The sequence below is a fragment of the Leopardus geoffroyi genome, chromosome D1, assembly GCF_018350155.1.
Source record: "Leopardus geoffroyi isolate Oge1 chromosome D1, O.geoffroyi_Oge1_pat1.0, whole genome shotgun sequence".
Classification (NCBI taxonomy): domain Eukaryota; kingdom Metazoa; phylum Chordata; class Mammalia; order Carnivora; family Felidae; genus Leopardus; species Leopardus geoffroyi.
In genome coordinates, this window is record NC_059329.1 from 8,336,850 (window position 1) to 8,357,869 (window position 21,020).

Here is a 21,020-nt window from a genome sequence, read left to right on the forward strand (position 1 = left end):
AAAGGTTCTGAGGAGAGGGAGAAGTTACACTCAGCTCTTGTTTTTCGTTGTACTTTTGTAAAGTTGCTGCAAGTCCTGAACCATTGCTCCTAGAGGAAATAGAGGAGTAAGTTCCTGTGAGCCTCCAGTCAAAACACTTCCATGGACCAATCAACACATAAACCTGTTGCCAGTGTGTTGCTGTTTAAAGACTTTTTTAAAAAATGTTTTAACATTCACTTTTGAGAGACACAGTATGAGTGAGAGAGGGGCAGAGAGAGAGGGAGACCCAGAATCAGAAGCAGCTCCATCCGGGCTCTGAGCTGTCAGCACAGAGCCTGACGTGGGGCTTATAGTCCCAGAGCACGAGATCATGACCTGAGCTGAAGTCAGATGCTCAACCAACTGAGCCACCCAGGCTCCCCGTAAAGACTTGTTATTTCATATGTAGTGTTGGTTCGTTCACCCACACCAACCCCACGGCCAGCAGCGCTTGAGGTCGGGCCTACCTGGGGCGCGTGCTTTATATGCAAGGCCTTCCTGCGCTTCAGGACACTGGACAGCGCTTGAGCGCCGGGCTGGAGAGCCATTTAAACTGCAAATCCAACAAAAAGCATAAGATGCAGAAGACCCAGCAGTAAATAGTACTTTTCAGGAGCCGTGTTGACCGTAGGAGAGCTTGAAGGAAGAGGCACAGCCTCACCAAGTTCAGCCTCAGCTGGAATGTGCCTCAGGCAACTCCGACTTTTCCACCTCTCCTCACACAGGCCCGCCAAACGGCTTTGAAAGAGTATGAATTTGGAGGGAACAAATATTTCTTTACCAGGAGGCAGATTTGCAAACACAGAATCTGCCAGTAACGAGGACCACCTGTACATCAGTCTTTCAATAAATATGTATTGTGTTTCTCTGTGCTCTGCTCCTGAAATGATCTACCGCTCAAACATTTATCAAGTCCTGGCCATAGGCCAGGCCCTGTGCAAAACTCAAGTCCTCCAAAGATAAATTTAACTGTGTTCCAGGAAAGGTTTCTGCAGATTTGGGGCTTAGCTGAATCTTCAGTAGTAATGGGTAGGATTTTAACACGTGAAGCTGTGAAGAAAAGGTGTTTTAGAAGAAAAAACCTGTAAGTCACTAGCTATTTTAAACTTGGGTACCCATTAGACGCACCTGGGCTATCGCCAGTTCAAAATAAATAAACAACTAAACCTCTCTAGGCATGAGATTCTGGCATCCATATCTTTTAAAACTCCCCAGATGGTTCTAGTGTGCAACCAAATTGAAAGAATCATTGCTTTATTTAAAGCCCTTAAACTCGTGTTTGGGAAGAATATAGGTTATGTGACGGGAAGATCAAATCAATCTGGAAAAGGAATTTTGACCCAGGTATTGAAATGCTATCAGTTCTTTATTGCATATGTCTTGAGTGCCTATTGTATGTGGAGCACTTGGCCGGGTACGGGGGATCCATCAGCAAGACCCCAGGAGTCCCTGCTGTGCTAGAGTTGACAGACGCTGTTGGCAGCTGTTGAGGGTGATTCACATTCTAAATTTAACTTCTTATAGTATATGGTGATTGGTATGGAGGAGTCTTGTCAGGGAGGCTCAGAAATCTAAATTTAGTATCTAAATGATTACATCTCTCTCTTAGGGAATAGAACTCTGTAGAGAAAAATGTTATGAACTCCTGTGCCGATTTCGCTCGGCAGCGTCGAACACAACCGTTCGGTTGGCTAGCCTCTCCGTCTTGTTCAGTTTCTTGAATACCAGGACAGTTGGCTAAAGCGAGCAGTGCAGTACTTGGAAATCACTGGCGTGAGGGCCTTACAGGGCACTAGCTCCAGCATTTCATGTTCCCGTCTTAGAAGAATTGGTATGTCAGGAACTATTTCTATCATGACTATTAATGAGAATTTCGATGGAATTCTTAATAAAGAACTTTGGTTGGGCCATAGTTGGTTTGTAGTTACTTTTGTGTCATTTTCTGCATCCCATGCTTTTCTCTCCCCAGTTCCTTTCTACTCCGTTCACTCTTACACACTCTTCTGGGCCATTCGTAAGACAGACCTTTCTTTTAATGACAGACCTTTCTTTTAATTCTGTCTGATAGTTATTCTTTATAGCCTGACTCTGTCAGTTTCACTTTTCAACAATGCTCTTGACCAAGCAGCGTTTGAATTAGTTTGCAGCGTGGAATTATTTAACACCTAAAGAACCAGACCCATGTCCGTCCTCCACTGGGATGCACAGGCTGCAGGTACCGTGTTGTACACGAACGAGTACACAGTGGGTGGAGCGGGGGGTAACGGCAGAGACAGTGGACGATAGGGGCCCCCGCAGCATCAGGAGAGAACAGTTCTGACTAAGCTTTGATAATGAGGTTGCAAATATTGTCATTACTGTAAGAGGTAAGGTGTCATCAGGTTGTCCTAATTCGGAGAATGTCTTACCTGTATTTTATATAAAATTACACACTTTGGGTCAGCTTTTCTTGAGAGTTTCAGTTATATTTAATGTAATTGTGTATTTTAATATGGATGATATCAGGTGATTTCTGCCTCTTTTAAAATCATTTGTGGCCTTTTATGCCCATGAATTTTCTCTCCTTTTACTCCCTCTTACATTAGCCGCTTTAGGAACCTGTGACGTGAGCATTCAGGATGTCATTTGTATTCACTGAGCTTTTCTAAAATTCCTTGTTCCTTGATTATTTACAAGTTTGATAAGAATTGAAGATCATCTTCTTAAAGTGTTTTTTTCTATTCATCTTTGAGAGAGAGCGAGAGAGCATGCAAGTGGGGGAGGGGCAGAGAGAGAGGGAGACACAGAATCCAAAGCAGGATCCAGGCTCTCAGCTGTCAGTACAGAGCCCTATACAGGGCTCAAACTCACAAACCATGAGATCATGACCTGAGTCAAAGTCGGACACCTAACCGAGTAAGCCACCCAGGCACCCTGAAGAGCATCTTTTTAAAGACTTACTGCTTAATGAATTTTCGAAAATACTGAATAAGAAGTTAATACTGGGAAATAATTGAAGCCTTACACTGTGGAGTATGTTGTCACTTAAAATGACTGCAGAAAAATTTTTGCTTTTAGTCTACTGGGAAGAAATAACTGTTTTTTTGTGTATTTGCTATTTGTCTCTGAACCCTCTTAGTGATATAGCACTGAAAGATTGTCAGACCCTTAGAATTTTGATGTTGAGGGACATTATCTTCCCTCTTTTAAAAAAAATTTTAACATTCATTTTTGAGAGAGAGAGAGAGACAGAGCATGAGGGAGGGAGGGGCAGAGAGCAGGAGACACAGAATCCAAAGCAGGCTCCAGGCTCCTAGCTGTCAGCACAGAGCCTAACAAGGGGCTCGGACCCACAAACTGCAAGATCACGACCTGAGCCGAAGTTGGAAGGTTAGCTGACTGAGCCGCTCAGGCGCCCCTTATCTTCCCTCTTATTACAGGACTTTTTCTTCTGTAGAACTTTTTTTTTAAGTTTATTCTGAGAGCGAGCATGCCTGTGCATATGGGAGGGAGAGGCAGAGAGACAGAGAATCCCAAGTACAGGGCTCAGTCTCATAAACCGTGAGATCATGACCTGTGCCGAAATCAAGAGTCAGATGCTTAACCAACTGAGCCAACCAGGTGTTGCAGAATTTTTTCTTTTTTAAAAAAGCTTTCCCATTATATGTGTTCTAACTGTAGTCTGATCAGAGTTAATTTACCTAAGTCTTCTTACCATTTTTTGTTCCCCTTAATAGCTCTTGATAGCAAAAGCTTTTGTTGAATGTTGTTTGAGGGGGTGTTTTTCCTGCCTTAGTTCTGAACCAAGTGAGAAATAGACAAAGGAGCCAGACAGATGGACATCAAAATAGCCTTTTTTTTGGTGGAACCATGGCAGAGCCCAGCTTGGAGGGCTTGATAACCTTGAACGTCCAGACTAGAAAGCTTTAACCACCCAGTCTTGGGCAGTGCTGGGGAGCAAGGCAGCCGTATACTCTGTCCGTGGGCAGATGCCCAAGGGAAAAGGGCAGAGGAAGGGGCCAGGCTTTGCTTACAAAATTCTTCTTCCCAGACTCCCCCACGAGATCAGTCCTCCTCCAGTGAGGAGGCAGAGGCCAGATGGAGTGTTGTACCCAAGGAGGCCACTGTAGTTGGGAAGTTGAAGCCAGAGCAGGAGACGCCAGGAAAAGACCTCTCATCACAGAGAGGCTGATGTGCCCTCAAGCCACCGCTACCTTGGATGTTGGCAGCAGCCTCAGTGGCAGAACCAGGGCTACAGGAACACTGCAAAGAGCTGAGGGCTCTTGGAGAAGCTCACCCTGTCATGAAAGAGAAATAAAACTCGCCCACGAGCGCTTTCGTTCACATGCTGGTACCTGATCGATTTTGCTTCATTCTCTTACCCTGTGTGTGTAGATTAGGTTTTTGTAGGTTGGTTATTTTGTTTGTTAGTTTAATTCTCAAAAATTAGAGAAGAGTTTTGACTGAAATTTTAACCTTTGAACTTTTGGGAGACAGTTGGAAAATGTGACATGGTAATTTCACTTCCATGGTGTTACTGTTAGGATCAAGGCAGATTGTGTACTTTGGGAAACAAATCCACATTAGGGGGAAGGTACTGGGAAGCAGGCTTGTATCACCAGTGATAAAAAGAATTGATTTCCAGACATCAGCATCAGAGCCCACGTGTTCACATTCAGACTTGAGCAAACAAGGTCCTAACATTAGACACCCCCTTGGCATTGACAGATTTCAGCGTGCTCCCCAAATTACAAATGACACCTGCCTTGTTTTTCCTGTCTTAGCCACAGGCCTGCTCAGGCCTGGTTTGCGACGCCCCGGAGAGAGGCCAGTGCAGCTGTTTGTATTGGCTTTGGGGGGGGGCGGGGGGGGGGCAAGTGGACCAGGCAGGGCCTATGACTGAGAAAGCCAGACGGGCTTTTCACCTACAGATGTTTTAATGTGCTTAACATTATCCAATACTAGCAACCAAGATAGTCTAAATACCCCAGCAGGATCTGATTAGCTTTTTCAGATCACTGCCTTTATTTGCTGTTTGCAAAAAAGCTTAATCCAGTGCTAGAGATCAGGCTCCCTGCTGAGCCCTTGGGTAGTTTTCTCTCATTCTTTGTGTTCACAGTGGCAGGAATTAGTGAGAAGATTCCTCCTCCTCCTCCTGAATTAAAGCTATAAAGTAGTAACTATAGTAGCAGGGGATAAAGAGAAGAAAGGAAACCCAGGGGAAAAGAGAGGACTTTCTATTCATACTAAAGAGTTTCCTTTTTATACACACAAAAAAAGTTTTAATATGAATTCATAAATATTGACCTGTCTCTCTGAGTGCATAGCTTAGGTTTTATTAGGGTTTAGTTGTAACTACTTTGCTTTCGTGTGTGTTATATTTTGTATTTTTTATCTTGCTAAATCAATACATTTGCTAACCATCCGAGTGGCCTTGATTTATGTTTCTTACTCCTTTTGCTCATGAAATTTTAAAGAGAAATACCACCACTTTTAAAAAATTTTTTAACTTTCTTCGCTTCTGTGACATTCATATGCTTACCCAAGACATAAAGTCTAAACTCTGTGTAATTTACCTTATAACTTGTAGTAAACTATGTTAGAGATGCTTTATCTTTAATGCGCTTACAACATTAGACCATAGGCTCACCTAACTGCAGAAACATTACCGTAAATAACCCTTGGCGGAAAAAGAATGGTTTCTGCTTTAGACCTAATAATTACATTTAGTTAGAAAATATTTCCACAGATTTTGAACTTTTCTAACATTTGGGAATGATATACCTTAATAAAATAGTAAACTCTTTTGAGAAAAAATATAGACAGTGATCTAAAGTATACTCTGTGTTTTTATTGTATTTCTGATAACAGGACTTTTTTAGGCTTCTGGTAGGCATAAGGAATGTTTTCTTCAGTGAGATAACTGAAAATTTGTAACTGTATGGAGTAGGCCTTCCTCTTGGGTTGTAAATAGAGAAAATCTCATTGACACTTGAGTGGACACAGTAAGGGCGTGGCCAGGAGTCCCAACTGGCACTTTTCCCCCAAGTATTCACAAATGACCCTAACGGAGAGTAGCTCTCGTATTTGTGATTGGTTTCTATCGTTAGGGGTGCTTTAGCCAAATTTTACATCTTGGCTCTCGTAATGACACCATGATAAATCCTAGGCTGTGCATAATTCAGCCTGTATCAGAAAGTCGAATTTTAGTAGCAGCTCCTGCTTTACCTGGAGGAGAGTGAAAAGTGGGTGCGTGCTTGTGTGGGCGGGTGGGGGCGCGAGTTCACAAAAGTAGGTGGTGCGTCGGAGGTCGGTTTCCTTTAGCGGGGGGAGTATTTTCACAACACCTGAGGGGTTTTAAATTTTGGTTGAACTTCTTTAATTGAGGCCACTCAGGATGAAACTGCAGCCCTCAAAAGCATGTAGTGGTAGCATTGTAAGTACTGCATTCTGGAAGTTGGAAATCAATCTGGGGTAACAAGCTTCCTCCCCGAGGAGGTCCATTTTGGTCATTCTTCCCCCCCCCCCCATATTTCTTCTTCATAAAGTTAACTTGTTCCTGAGCTGGAATTTGAGCTGAAATACAAATCCCTTTAACAGGTATAATAATGTTGTATATTAGAACATAATGAAAGCTTTTATTTAATGAGACGGGTGAGTGGAATCCGTAATAAAAGAGTTTTACGTGGCGTTGCACATGTGTAAGGTGAGCCGTGCTGGCGATTTTAGGCTGAACGTAAGCAGTTTTGTCTAAATGTACAGTTTGGATGACACATTTGGCACACAGTTGGACCATACTCATTTCGTCTTCCCACACTACAGGACTAGTGAACTCACTTTTTAAAATTCTGTTTGTAAGCTCTTATCGCTCCCCCTCCCTTTTTTGTCTTTTTATTGCCTTGCAACAAACGAACCAATACCTAAAAATATTTTGGATTTCCCAGTGTTTCCAGGGAAATCGTTTGACTGTAGCCTTCTGTCTCATTTCACTAGTCACTCATTTATTAAAGAAAGGGATTACTGCAGTAGGGAATGGCTGCTTTGACACACTTCATTTTCTTTATTTCTCAAAACCCCAAAGCTAATAGACTGGAGTGGAGCCTCAACTTTTTGGAAACATGCAACTCTGACTACTTGAAAATAGAATTGGTTTCTTTGTTTGATGCATGAAAAGCAAGGAGGAAAAGCCGAAGGCCGCCCAAGCCAGGTGTTTCTTGTTGGCAGCCTGCTGCCTAATGACTCGGCTCCCAAAGAGCAGCTGCCGGCGAGTGGCCTTTGTGTGGCCTATTGTTGCCCGCACACCCCTCGTTAATACACACGCTGCCCGGGGCAGGCCCCAGGAATGACATCAACTCGCTTATCGTAGGAACCTGCGAACCTGACGCAGGGAGCCGAGCTTGGCCCGCATCTGCCCAACTAATTGTGAGCTCCCGCGCCGTGATTGGCTGTCCCTCCACTCGGTAATCGGTTCAGCAAAGACATTGCCATTGCATCTGTCCAACCATTCATTGTTCTTCCTGGCTGCCTGCACGTCTGCGGCTACCACTGTGTTAAGGAGTTCCCGCTGAAGCTGCTGCAGAAACGTCTTTGTATTTTCCTGCCGCCGTGAGTATCTGCGCTACTTAATGCCTGCCTCCCAAGTTCAACTTGGCTAAATACCGAGAGTATTGACTTGAACTTTGTAGAAGAGAGAATACGCCTCAAACGAAAGCCTACAAATTATTACGGAGTGCCAAAATACAAGATCACTCTCTCCGTAAAATACGTGCAGCAGATCTTTTACAGGTTTATCTTCTGGAGTCCGATCAGTCATTACAGCCTCATGAACGTTTGCAAGGCGCTGCGCACGGCACGTGATCATTTGGTACTTAAAGATAAGTGATGATCACGTGTTCTGATATTTTGACAAACAATGAATTAGGATTTTATCTTGTCACATTCTTAGGTTCCTTAAAGTGTCACTGTCAGACTTAGGTGCTCTAGGCTGATAGTAAGATATGATCGATTTTCCTACAGTCGTAAAAATCTAGCTTGGGGAGATGGACCGATGCACAGGTAGATGTTTCAGACAGCTTGCTGTAAATACAAGGACTAAGTGTTCACCTGCTCTGTCAGCGGTTTTTGATAGTAACATAGAGTCCTGATTTCTCCCATCTCTTTTTCCCTGCAGTGGTTTCAAACATTAGGCTGAAGATGTCGTTCCCATAACTATTGCTTTCACGAGTTGTGTAATGGGGAAAAGAGGAGGAGACAAAGACTTTCATCTATCAGTTGGGAGGGAAAGAGAGAGCATAAAGGGTTAAAAAGAGGTTTTCCTTTCTACCACATGCCCTATTGTGTGAACATATGCAGGAGTCTATTGAAAGTTTTCAGAAGATGGGCAGGCCACCAGTTGCTGGTCTCCTGCAGTTCTAGTAGACATCTGCTGCCCCAGAGCATTAACCAATCTGTTCAAAGGGACATCCTTCCTTTGTTAGCTAGAGGGATGCGGACAACAGCACTCACTGAAATACAATGGTAATTAAATACACGGAGACTACAGCAGTAGGTATTTATTACATATTCATTATTTTATTTTCATTGTTCTCATAGTATTACCATTTGGATGACAACCAGAACCCACTTTATGGCATTGTAACTTTACATTACAAACAAATAAATTGATTTAACAACTTTGTGGTCTAATGTTCCGGATCTGTGAGGCTTTTTAGAATAAAACAAAAACAAAAACAAAAACTTTTTTACTGGATTTGAGGTGAAGGATTATCCAAGTCATCTAATGAGAACTTTCAAAGATCTCAACAAATGGGGGAATTCGTGTGTATACAACACATTTCTACTAAATAACCGTTCTATTATAACCTACTTTCAGCTAATAGAAAGTTTCTTTTTGACAATTAAAATAGTTACACTTCATCATCTACAAAATTAGCATGAAAATTTGGTTATTTTTCAACAAATAATATTATTTGATCTTTAATCTATTAGGCCTTTGGCAAAGAAAATTATTTGTGTCCAGGATAGTATCTGGACGGAAGCTATAGCTTTGTAAGTGTAGAAATCTGTGTTCAGACCATGATACTTCTGCCCAGTGCTTTTTGTATTCATGAATATAGTGTGTAAAGGCCATTTACAACAGATTCCTGATACAAAGCTTAAAAGTTAAGCCATATTTTTTGTAGTTTTTTGATAATGATGGGAGTATAAACGCTGACCTGTTTTATGTGTGAAATTTTGTCTACGTTGCTTCTTCATGAACTGGGCGAAATTAGCCTTATTGGTTAATAGTTGATTAAAGGTGGTTTACGTATGTTTGCATTTGAGTACATGCAAACCTTAAAAGTCTAGTAAGCACTTTAGAATTAAGGAGAAAAGTATTTTCTGTCTTACATGTAATAAGAAATGTGATGTTATTGAAGTCTTTGCTGTCTTTTTCAACATTATGTTGATAATCTTGAAGGCCCTGAACAAGAGTAAAGACCCTTTACTGTTCTTTGTCCTAAGATTTCTTGTAATAATTCCTTTAAGTTTTGCACATGACATGAACAAGGACTGCAGCCTATGAAAATATTTTTTCAGCTTTTAAATCTTAAGACTAGCCTTTAATATTTTATTGAATGATTTCAAGATCATTTGTGAAAAAATTTTTAACTGCCATATTAAGTCAGGGCAGTCTTTTACTAATTACGAATGAGTAAGGAAGCATTTCAGAGATGAAAGTTTTAAAAACCAAATGTTTGCCATTTGATCGGTACAAATAAGGCTGCTTCAGATTTGGATTATGTAGTGAAGAAAATCTGTGTGGCTTATAGGCCTGGTAACAACTCCTTTGCCCTTATTCTTACTGTTTCATATTTAGTCTGTTGATGGACAGGAACTAAAAATTATTTAACTGCTTGTTTAGGGAAGATGACGTTGGAAAATTCTGAAGTAACCAGTTGAAATATGGAACATGAAGAGAGAGGCCTGTCACTGTGGAAAAAAAGGTTCAGTGAGAATATTTGAAAAGAAAAAACTGTTTTGCCTAACAAAATAAAATGTTAGTTTTTTTTTTTTTTAAAGTAGGGTAGATCAAGCTTACTTTTATCCTTAGTGTTAAAAATCATGTTAGCCCAGTTATCGTAAACTTTTTATTTAAACAGGATGTATAAATTACATGAGTGATTATAAGTTAAAGGTGTGTGATATTCACTACATTTGTATACAGTTGCGTTTTCTGTGGTTTAATATTATAAAAAGTAAACTATTGGCAATCTCATTTTTTACTCCCTATTTTATCATTATAGCTGTAGAATAAAATTTAATAGTAGAGCAGTTTTACATTGTGTCATGAACCCTTTTTTAGATTAGACTGAAGTGATATAGAAAGATTTAAATATTTGTTTAGGGTGGATCATTTATGGTTTAAAAATCTTTACAGTATTGGGTTTCATTTCTTTGGAAAATGGGAAAATTCAGAATAATTTCACTTACTCTTTAAACATAACATTTCATTTCCCTGTTCCCCAGTGGCTGTGTTTTTGATAAAGTATTCATCTTTTCTGAAACTGTCCCAAAGGAGGCCACTACTGCTCAATATTAAAATAATATCTCCTACTTCAAGTCGGGGATTGGGTCAGTGAGTCATTACCATGAAGAATTATCCCACAACAGCGCTTGTGCAGAACCCAAACTTTTCGGGGGAGATCAGCAGCGTGGCCCATTAAATACACTTCCTGCAGTCGGAACAGATTGCGGGGTTTACGGAACAATGATGTGGGAGCTTCCAGATTGGCCTGGCAGCTGCATTGTTCTCGGAGGGTAAACCAGACGCACTTAAGTCCCAGTCTCTTTTATAGGCTTTTGTTCATACCAAATTATTCTTTGACTGTGCTAGCATTCATGATGGCATGTTAAAAGAGTGCAGCTTAGCAACCAGCTTCTGGTTGCCAGGCAGCCCAGCTTCCAATAGGGTTTTCCTTGTTCGAGATACTTTTGGTGGGAGCTCTGCGAAGGCCACGGTGCAGATTTTTCTTTTAACTGTATCCCTTCATTAGGATTCTGTTGTGATTTGTTACTTGCATTATGGTGTCAGTATATTACAGTAGTTAATAAATCACTGGGTGTAAAGATGTGCTTTCAGAATCCCTTCCTTTAATTCTAAATAATTGGGCTCGTGCATATCCATATTAATAGGAAAAAAATGAAATAGATACGGCTCAGAGCTCTCCTAAAGAGTGTCTCTTTTTATCAGTTGTGCCGTCCCAGGCCAGGAGAACTTGATGTTCCTTTAAGACTAATGAACGCCCTATTAATAGAACAGCATTATCTGTCTTCTCGAGGGATAAAACCCGAAGAAACTCCTGTAGAAGTGTGTAGGAGTTCCACACGGAAGAAGTGTTAAGTGTGTGGTTATCAAGCTAAAGATTCCATGTTCTGTTTTCTAGTATTTACCATACTTAATAGAATTTATTTCATTATGTGGAAATACTTCACTCTCTAATAAGTTCACCAAGTATGCATTCAGATGTTTGACTTCTTAGAAGAACACTTAGCATTTTTCTCTTAACATTTATATAATAGCTCCTTTCTAGTGTAAATAAGATGTTGAAGAGCTTTAGAATAAAATGTTTTTTACAATTTTCTTTTTTAGATTACTTAAATAGGTGTTTTATGACAGTCTCAAATTCAGCTACCCCTGCCTTACTAATCTCCCCAGATGGAACACTGGAATTGCCTTAATAAGTAAATTTACAGCCCTTGCACTGAAGCACAAGAACAGATAATTTTATTTTGCTAACCTGTTCCTGGTAGAGAAATAACAATGACTCCCAATAGACTTTAAGGAAAACTAGTAAAACAGCAAAAGCATTTTAAACAGTAAGGCATTCCTGGGGGTGGCAGAGGAGGGAGTAGCAGAAAGGATGACTTTTTAGCGAAACGTAGATAATGGTGAACTAATTATCTGATATAATACAGAGAGATATTTTCTTCTGTAAAATGCAGGAAATTAAGATAACGGTCAGTGTACTTAACTATATGCTGCTAATTTTATGAGAACGATTTCATTTCTGCGCTTTCTAGCAATGTGCACAGAATAAAGAAGAGCTCTTTTCCCCTGGAGTGAAGTAGGTGGTAGTGTCCTTGACAGTAAGGGTGGCGTATCATTAAGATTTGTATTCGTTACTATGTTCAGTAGTCACAAAATATGGATTGTTAGGACAAAACTGTCCATCTCCTAAACGGAGTAGAATTCACTCTGTAATTATTTCGTTCTTTGTTGGCCGTTGTACAATTGTGCTTTTACACAGCACACCACCTAAAATTTTTTTTGAAATGTCTTTAGGTTGTTGTTAAGCTTGATCCAAATTCACGTCAATTTTTCAATTACTGTAAAGTTAATGTTTTCCTTTCTCTCCGTATGGCTTTCTCTTTAATCTTTACAAATGTTTATGAACTCTTTTAGAGAACTTGTACACAACCTATCCAGGTATATCTAAAACATGCTTTTGGGTAATGTTCTAGGTGTCGCTCTGGAAACATTGGCCTTTCTGACAGTGGAAAGGTCTCTTCCGTAATGGTCGAGAAGCATCATGACAGAGTGGGCGAAGCATGGGTTTGGGAGTCGGGCAAAACTGGGTAAAAAAAAATCCAGTTCCACTGGTTATTTTCTTTGTCGCCTCAGAGGGATCGCATGGCATTCTAATTCCTAACTTCTTCATCTGAAAAACGGGGCATGATGCCATCTTGGGCATAGGTGTTCCGCGGGATGAGAAGACGTAGGTAACTGCAAAGTATGTATTCAGTATAGTTTGGTAATAAATAATCTTTCAACTTCTTCACTGAAACAGGAATGAAACTGTACATAAGAGATTCTAAATATTTTACATTTTTTCTCTAGGAATACGGGGTGCTTTGCATTCAGGAATACAGAAAAAATAGCAAAGTGGAGTCAAGTACACATAACAGCTTCATGGGCTTGAAGGATCATCTGGGGCATGACCTAGGCCACCTTTATGTGGAGAGCACTGACCCACATTTAAGTACATCTGTACCTTGGTCAATGGTGGAAAAGCCAACAATGGATAAAGTTAATTCCGGGAAGGAAGAGAAAGAGGTGTCTGAAGAGAATGTGAGCTCTGGTGACTCTGAAGAAAGCACAAATTCCGATAACGAGTCAGACCAGTCGAGAAGCATTTCAGCAGAGCCATGCTTATTAACCAAGACTCACAGACAACTGTGTAGGTCTCCCTGCTTAGAGCCTCACATACTCAAACGCAGTGACATTTTGCAAGACTTTAAACCTGAGGAGTCCCAGACTACCTCCAAGGAAGTGAAGAAACCCCCCGATGTGGTGCGAGAATACCAAACGAAACTAGAGTTTGCACTGAAGTTAGGCTATTCTGAAGAACAGGTTCAGCTTGTGCTCAATAAACTCGGTACCGATGCTTTAATCAATGACATCTTGGGAGAGCTCGTCAAGCTTGGAAACAAAAGTGAGGCCGAACAGACGGTTAGTACGGTCAACAGTCTAACGCGGGAAGCGCCTTCCCTGGAGTCTCAGCGGTCGGACTCTCCGATGCAAGAGCTCGTGGCGGATGACGGGGAGAACCTGAGACCCGTAGTCATCGATGGCAGCAATGTGGCCATGAGGTAAGTGCCAAAGTCTTCACTGGGTATTACTAAACCATCTTTGAGAGGTGTTCCTAGTGTCGTGACCAATTTCTCTTCTAATAGTCACTGAAGTCAAGGTTATTCTGCATCCCCACATTAGCTTATGTATTTTTTGAAAAATGTTTAATGTTTTTATTTATTTTTGAGAGAGAGAGAGACAGAGCAGGGGAGGGGCAGAGAGTGGGGGACACAGAATCCAAAGCAGGCTCCAGGCTCTGAGCTGTCAGCACAGAGACTGATGTGGGGCTCGAACTTGTGAACCAGGAGATCACGACCTAGGCTAAGGTCAGCCGCTCAAGCGGCTGAGCCCCCCAGGTGCCCCTAGCTTACATATTTGGAATCGCATCTCTTTCACTTTTCTTCCTCCCAGCTGCCAGGGGGCTCTGCCAGTTCTCCTCCCGTTCATCCTTAGATACAGACCCTCTTTCCCCAGATACATGTCTTTTTGTTCCTCATCCGGCTAAATTACTGTGGCATAGAAATCCATGTATATTCCTGGTTGAGTGTTGACCACTAGTTTTAAACGAAGAACTTGACTGTGATAATATTCAACAATTTTGGAATCTAGTCAGGTAAACAGTCTATTTCTAGGTGAAGCCAAATAATCCTAGGGGAAAACACCAATTCCTTTAGAAAACTGTTTATATTCATTTGGGAACAAATCAAAGTTAGAGTTTCAAATTTTTTTGTTTCACTTAAGAAATGTAAATTCAAAAATAATTCCTTACAAGCTGGGGATAAAAAAGCCAAAGCGAAACTTCTAATGAAATTCTTTCTATGAATTTTCAGAACTCAAAATTTTAAGTGCATCTAAATTCAATTAGTATAAAGTAAATAACCCCCAATGTTCAGAACACTGTGAGGCTTATAAAGATGTGTAAAGGCATTGATTCTTCCAGAGAGCTTAGCATTTCACACATGGTTTCTTAAAAAGTGATCTGAGGGGGCGCCTGGGTGGCGCAGTCAGTTAAGCATCCGACTTCAGCCAGGTCACGATCTCGCGGTCCTTGAGTTCGAGCCCCGCGTCGGGCTCTGGGCTGATGGCTCAGAGCCTGGAGCCTGTTTCCGATTCTGTGTCTCCCTCTCTCTCTGCCCCTCCCCCGTTCATGCTCTGTCTCTCTCTGTCCCAAAAATAAATAAACGTTGGAAAAAAAAAATTTAAAAAAAAAAAAAAAAAGTGATCTGAGGATACCACAGAATCGTCGCAGAACTTATTAGAAATGCACATACTAGACCAGTGCTGTTCGTTGGAAACGCACTGTGAGGCATGTGCATCATTTAAAATTTTCTGGTACCTACATTAAACAGTTAAACAGGTAAAATTAACATGGGTGATGTATTTTCTCTAGGCTTACAGACCCCGAATATCCTTTCAACATGTCATTGATACCGTGATTAATTAGGTGTTTCGCCTTACTCTTTTGATACTAAGTCGTAAAGTCGGCTATCTTACACTCACAGCATGTTGCCGTTCAGACGAGCCTTACTTCAAGTCCTCAAGGGCCACCCGGAGCTGGTGGCCACCATACTGGGCTGTGTAACTCTAGAGACCTGCCAGCTCTCCACGCGGACTGCCCAAGTCCAGACCCAGGTGCCACTCACACATCTCCTTGTGTAACGAGTATGCCAGCTACCAAGAATGTGTACTGACATTTGAGAAGCACTGTTTTTAGCGGGTGAGGGTGAGGACTTACACACAGGGTATGAGAAGGACCAGTTTGTAAGCCTCAAGATAACCTTCTCAGGTAGGACCAGCATTATCTTTCTTTCAGTTATAAGCCAATGAGACTTGCAGGATTTGAATTGCTCCTCCCAGGTAAAGCATAATTCAAACCCATGTATACCGGACTTCGAAGTCTGTACTCTTTTTATCGGATAATGAGAGATAAACACAAGTTGAAAAGGTTCAAGTCAGACCTTCTAAGGCCTTGAGTGCCAAGCTAGAGAATTTAAACTTGACCCTGATCCAAAGATAATTGAAGATTTTTGAGAAGAGGACTGTAAGAGTACAGTTGTGCCTTAGACTGATAATCTAGCAGTGATGTTTAAAGTGGATCATAGGGACACCTGGGTGGCTCAGTTGGTTAAGCATCCAACTTCAGTCGCTTCTCGGCCTTTTGGCTAAGGTCAGGTGTAGTGTCCAACTTCAGCTCAGGTCATGATCTCATGGTTTGTGGGCTCTAGGTCTGTTTCGGGCTCCGCGCTGACAACACGGAGCCTGCTTGGGAGTCTCTCCCACTCCTTCTGTCCTTCCCTGATTCCCACTTTCTCTCAAAATAAATAAACTGGAAAAAAAAAGAAAGTGGATTATAGGAGGTAGATCGATTTGGGTGCAAACAACCCTTTCTAATGGAATAAAGAGGGCCTGAAGTGGCATAGAAGTATGAGGTGTACGTACGGCCTTGAGAAGTCTTTCAGTAAAATAACCTACTGTTTAATCTTTCCCAAATGAGTTTTTTTTCCTTGTAAAAATCCAGAACTAGCGAACAATTACTTTAGCAGAGTGATCATTTGTAAGGTCTAAACATCATGAAATCTCCAGGGGAGAGCCTAACGAAGGAAGGTTCTGGGGGGTTACCTGTAACTATAGCCAGATATGACAATCACCAGGGCAAGTCTTGGGCTCTACGCTTGGAGAATCTGAATGAACGGGGCTGTGGTAGAGCCCACATCATCATATATTTTTGAAGGGTGAAGGTATTTCGGATGTATAGCCAGTGTCAAAAATCACTTAGCATGAAATGTGCATATTGACAGATCAGGAAGCAGAAGAAAGTGATAGTTCAGGGAAAGAGTAGTGTGAAAAGCACAAATGTTGGAAAAAGGTAAAATGCTAGAAAAACCAAGGATGTACAAATGCCGTCAAACTCGAAGAAGAGCAGGCTTTAAGGAGAGAGATTAGAGGACACGACAGCCAGGAAGTCACTGTCTTCAGGAATGCCACGTGGCATTAAAGATCGAAGCCCGGTTACAGGGATGGCCAAGAAAAGAAGCATTGGGGGTGTCTGGCTGGCTCAGTCAGTAGAGCACGTGACTCTTGGTCTCAGGGTTGTGACTCCAAGCCCAACAGTGGGCATAGAGCCTACTTGAAAAAAGAAAAAGGAAAGAAAGAAAGCAATGAAGAACTACAGCTAGATCAGTATTGTAGAAAGTTGACAGAGGAAGGGGAAAAACAGGATGAAGGAATGTTGGGGCAGGATTTTGTTTCGTTTTCAGTTTTAGAATGAACCTAGATAAGGAGGGGGTGGGAAAGAGAGTCTCCACAGGAGACAAAGACAGTAAGACTAGGACGGTTTGGCCTTCAGACCGAACCAACTGCAATTCTGACGGAGGAAACAAGAAAGGCACAAGTGGAGTATTTGGCGTGAGAGGGGAACGCGCTTTTAGAGAGGCGCAAAGGGCATGAGATTTATAAAACCTGGAGCCCGCAGAAATGAATTTCTGAGATGGGTGTCCTTTAGATAAATGATGTCACAGTTGGGTCAGCCTCACATCAACTCATAGGACCCAAAGCGGCTCCCAATGGAAATGAAAGGTACTTGGATGATGGAAAATTTACGTAAGACTCTAAACTTTACTTCTCCCACATGGTGCAAATTATCCACAGGAAAACTGATTCAAAAATAGATGGCATAATGAAGGCATTTGAACAATCTATTCTTACATAATTATGAAAACAAACGTCTACCCCCACACCCTTTTGGCACCCCCCTGTATCGCTTGCTGTAAAGACGGGACAGTGCAGATTCTGTTCTCCTCTCCGTCATATATTTTAATCTGACACTTAAACGAGAGTGCTTCAGGCATTTCAGGACAGAACAGGTTGACAGGAAATTTTTATTATAGCAGAATTATACTGTCAGTCACAATAAAATGTTGTACCACGTCCATAACTTTGAAAGTGCCAGAACTCATGAAAATTCATAGTAAACTTTCATGTTCTGCCATTTATAAGATCTACATAAAGTAAAAAAAGTCATTTAAAAATACATATCTACTTCAGATTCATAATCTTATTTTAACAGAAATGTAGATAGATTTCATCCATGTCATGTCTCATAAAATGTAACATGGTTTTACTTTTCAGATTAATTTCCCACTCATGATAAGTTAAGCAAACCTATTATATAATAAATTCATACACAAAATAAGTAAATACAAGCATGAGTTAAGAATAGAGTACTATTTTATTTTCTTTCTGATCTCTCAGGCAGAATGATTCCATATATAAGATGAGTATATTTTAGTTTCATGTAAATGCTAGCTATAGAAGTGATAGAAAATGATTAGATAGAAGTTAAAAGTAGAAAAGCCAGGGCATTTTTATTGAAATTGCCAAAGGAGACTTTTAAAAAAATTAGTTCTCGGGGCGCCTGGGTGGCTCAGTCTGTTGAGCGTCCGACTTCAGCTCAGGTCATGATCTCACGGTTGGGGGGTTCGAGCCCCGCGTCGGGCTCTGTGCTGACAGCTCAGAGCCTGGAGCTTGCTTCGGAATCTGTGTCTCCCTCTTTCTGTGCCCCTCCCCCGCTCGCATTCTGTCTCTCGCTCTGTCTCTCAAAAATAAATAAAAATTTAAAAATTTGTTTAAATTAGTTCTTTACATACCACTTTTGTGATTCTGAATTGTTAAAACTTTCCAGCCCCACTTTTCAGAACTGAAAAAGGGGGAAGTCTTACGGGCTTGTTATTAGACTTGAAGGTAATTAATACCAAGTGCCTGGGATGTAATAGGTGTTCAGTAATTACGCTTACTGCATTAGCTCTAGCTTCTAGATTTCAATGCAGAATATAGTAACTCATGTAATGAATACTTTGTTATCCCAGGGTTTTATTTAAGTGATTAATAAGCATAGCAATTTAGCAGTCCATTTTGTTCCTATGATTTATAGGAATATTTTAATTTTTGCCTTAATTTTATATCAGTGGTTTTCTGTGATGATTTCTACAGTTTCATAAAGGAGCCTTGGATCGTAGATCTGGGTGCCTTCAAAGTTGCACAGAGACAAGCCGCATAACCAAGATAGACCCCAGAGGTCCCAGGGTTGCAGGGGTCCTACTGTGTTGCCTTGGAGGGAGCATGCTTCTACTTCCCATTGACCAACATGCTTTATTTTCCTTTATGTTTATTTATTTTGAGAGAGAGAGCGAGAGCACACGTGTGCATGAGCAGGGGAGGGGCAGAGAGAGTAAGAGAGAGTCCCAAGCAGGCTGCATGCTATCAGTGTGAAACCCAGCTCAGGGCTCAAATTCATGAACTGTGAGATCATGACCTGAGCCGAAATCAAGACACTGAACCAACTGAGCCACCCAGGCGCCCCTGATTAATATGCTTTTTAAAATGCGCCACATGGATAGAAGTTCTGGGTAAGTCTGTTGAATAAACAATTCACCAAAAATTGACAGTTACCCAGAACTTACTGCAGCAGCATAATTTGTGATAATATTTCACTGCTAAGTATGGAGGACGTCAGTGTGTTAAAATAGAAAGGTGAACTAAGTTTAGAGAAAGCCCTAAACTTTTGCATATAAAATAGTAAGAATTCAAAACCTGTTGGGTTTCTGAAATATGAAACAGAGTGAAAGTTATATTGAGTGGAGCTGGAGTAACAAATCTTGACAAAAAGTGCGGTTGGTTTTAATTCCTTAAAAAAAGAAAATCCCTCTTTAGTAATTTAGCAAATTGGTCATTCAGTCAATAGGCCTCTTTCCTTAATGGGACAGATACTTGATAATGTAGATATTCCATGAAATGTATGCCTCAGAAATAAAGCGTGATTAATATTTATCATATTTCTGAAATTAAATTCTTAGGATACTGTGATTTTCATTTCCTCCAAGTAGCTTTACAACTTTTCAAACCCTGTGATTCCGTTAAACTGAAGGTAGTTCATCAGTGGAGTTGAATTCGTCTCAGTCCACATGTATCCAGTAGTTTAAATTTTTTTTTTTTTACATTTATTTATTTTTGAGAAACAAAGCGTGAGCGGGGGAGGGGCAGAGAGACAAGGAGACACAGAATCTGAAGCAAGCTCCACGCTTTGAGCAAGCGGTCCGCACAGAGCCCGACGCGAGGCTTGAACCCACGAACTTTGAGATCATGACCTGAGCCGAAGTCGGATGCTCACCCGACTGAGCCACCCAGGCGCCCCTGTGTCCAGTAGTTTAAATTCATATTTTTCCTTAAAGAAATCCAGTGCTCTTTTCTTTTACGTGTGGCTTAAGTTACCAGGTGACTTGTCCTGTCACTAACGAAGTACAGTTCTGAGAGCTGTCATGGATGGGAGTATGATTAACTTGGGGTCAGTGCACTTTGATGACTGAGATTCCTTGATTTCCTTTTTCTTTTTAAAAAAATTTTTTTTTATTTCCTTTTTCTTGAAGTATAATTCACAGACCATGTTATATTAGTTTCAGGTGTACAACATACCGACTTGACAATTCTGTACGTTGCTCAGCGTTCACCAGGACAAGTGTAGTCACTGTGCACCGTTATTATAATAATATTGACTCTATTCCCTATGGTGTAATTTTCATTTCCATGACTTATTTATTTTATGTCTGTAAGTTTGTACCTCTGAATCCCCCTTATCTGTTTCACCCGTCCACCACCAACTTCCCCAGTGACAACCACCAGTTTGTTCTCTGTATTTAAGTGTGTTTTTTTTCTTTTGTTTAGCCGTTTGTTTTGTTCTTAGATTCCACATATAAGGGAAACCATAGGGTATTTGTCTTTCTCAGCCTAACTTATGTCACTTAGCCTAATACTCTCTAAGTCCATCCCTGTTGTCACAAATGGCAAGATCTCACTCTTTATGACTAAGTGATGTGCGTGTGCGTGTGTGTGTGTGTAACTATATCTTCTTTACCCATTTAACTATAGATGAACACTGAGATGGCTTCCTTATCTTGGCTATTGTACATAATGCTGCCATAAACATAGGGGTGCATGTTTCTTTTTGAATTAGTGTTTTCCCTTTCTTTGGGTAAATCCCCAGTAGTGCAATTATTGCATCGTGTAGTGTTTCTATTTTTAATTTATTGAGGAACCTCTCTACTCTTTTCCTCGGTGGGTGCATCAGTTTGCATTCCCACCAACAGTGCACAGGGGTTCCCTTTTCTCAACATCCTTGCTAGTTTGTTTTTTTGGTGTTGAATTGTATGAATTCTTGAGATATTTTGGATATTAACCCTTATCAGACATATCATTTACAAATACCTTCTCCCATTCAGTAGGTTGCCTTTCATTTTGTTTGTTTCTTTTGTGCCAAAAGTTACTTGGATGTACTTGCAATAGCTTATTTTTGCTTTTGTTTCCTTTGCCTAAGAAGACATATCTAGAAAAATGTTTCTACAGCTGACGTCAAAAA

At 40.9% G+C, this 21,020-nt stretch overlaps 1 protein-coding gene across 5 annotated transcripts in view; it reads left to right on the forward strand.

The window, feature by feature from the left end:
- Window positions 1-21,020, forward strand: part of ZC3H12C (zinc finger CCCH-type containing 12C) — an 84,238-nt gene that overhangs the window by 21,197 nt on the left and 42,021 nt on the right. For 4 of the 5 annotated variants that reach the window (XM_045482727.1, XM_045482724.1, XM_045482725.1 and 1 more), the window contains exon 2: window positions 12,881-13,632. In XM_045482727.1, the coding sequence (XP_045338683.1) occupies window positions 12,953-13,632 (680 nt within the window). In that variant the 5' untranslated portion in view covers window positions 12,881-12,952. Of the gene's footprint in view, window positions 1-6,333; window positions 7,606-12,880; window positions 13,633-21,020 lie in introns of those variants that run through there. The other variant, XM_045482726.1, reaches the window with a different exon arrangement.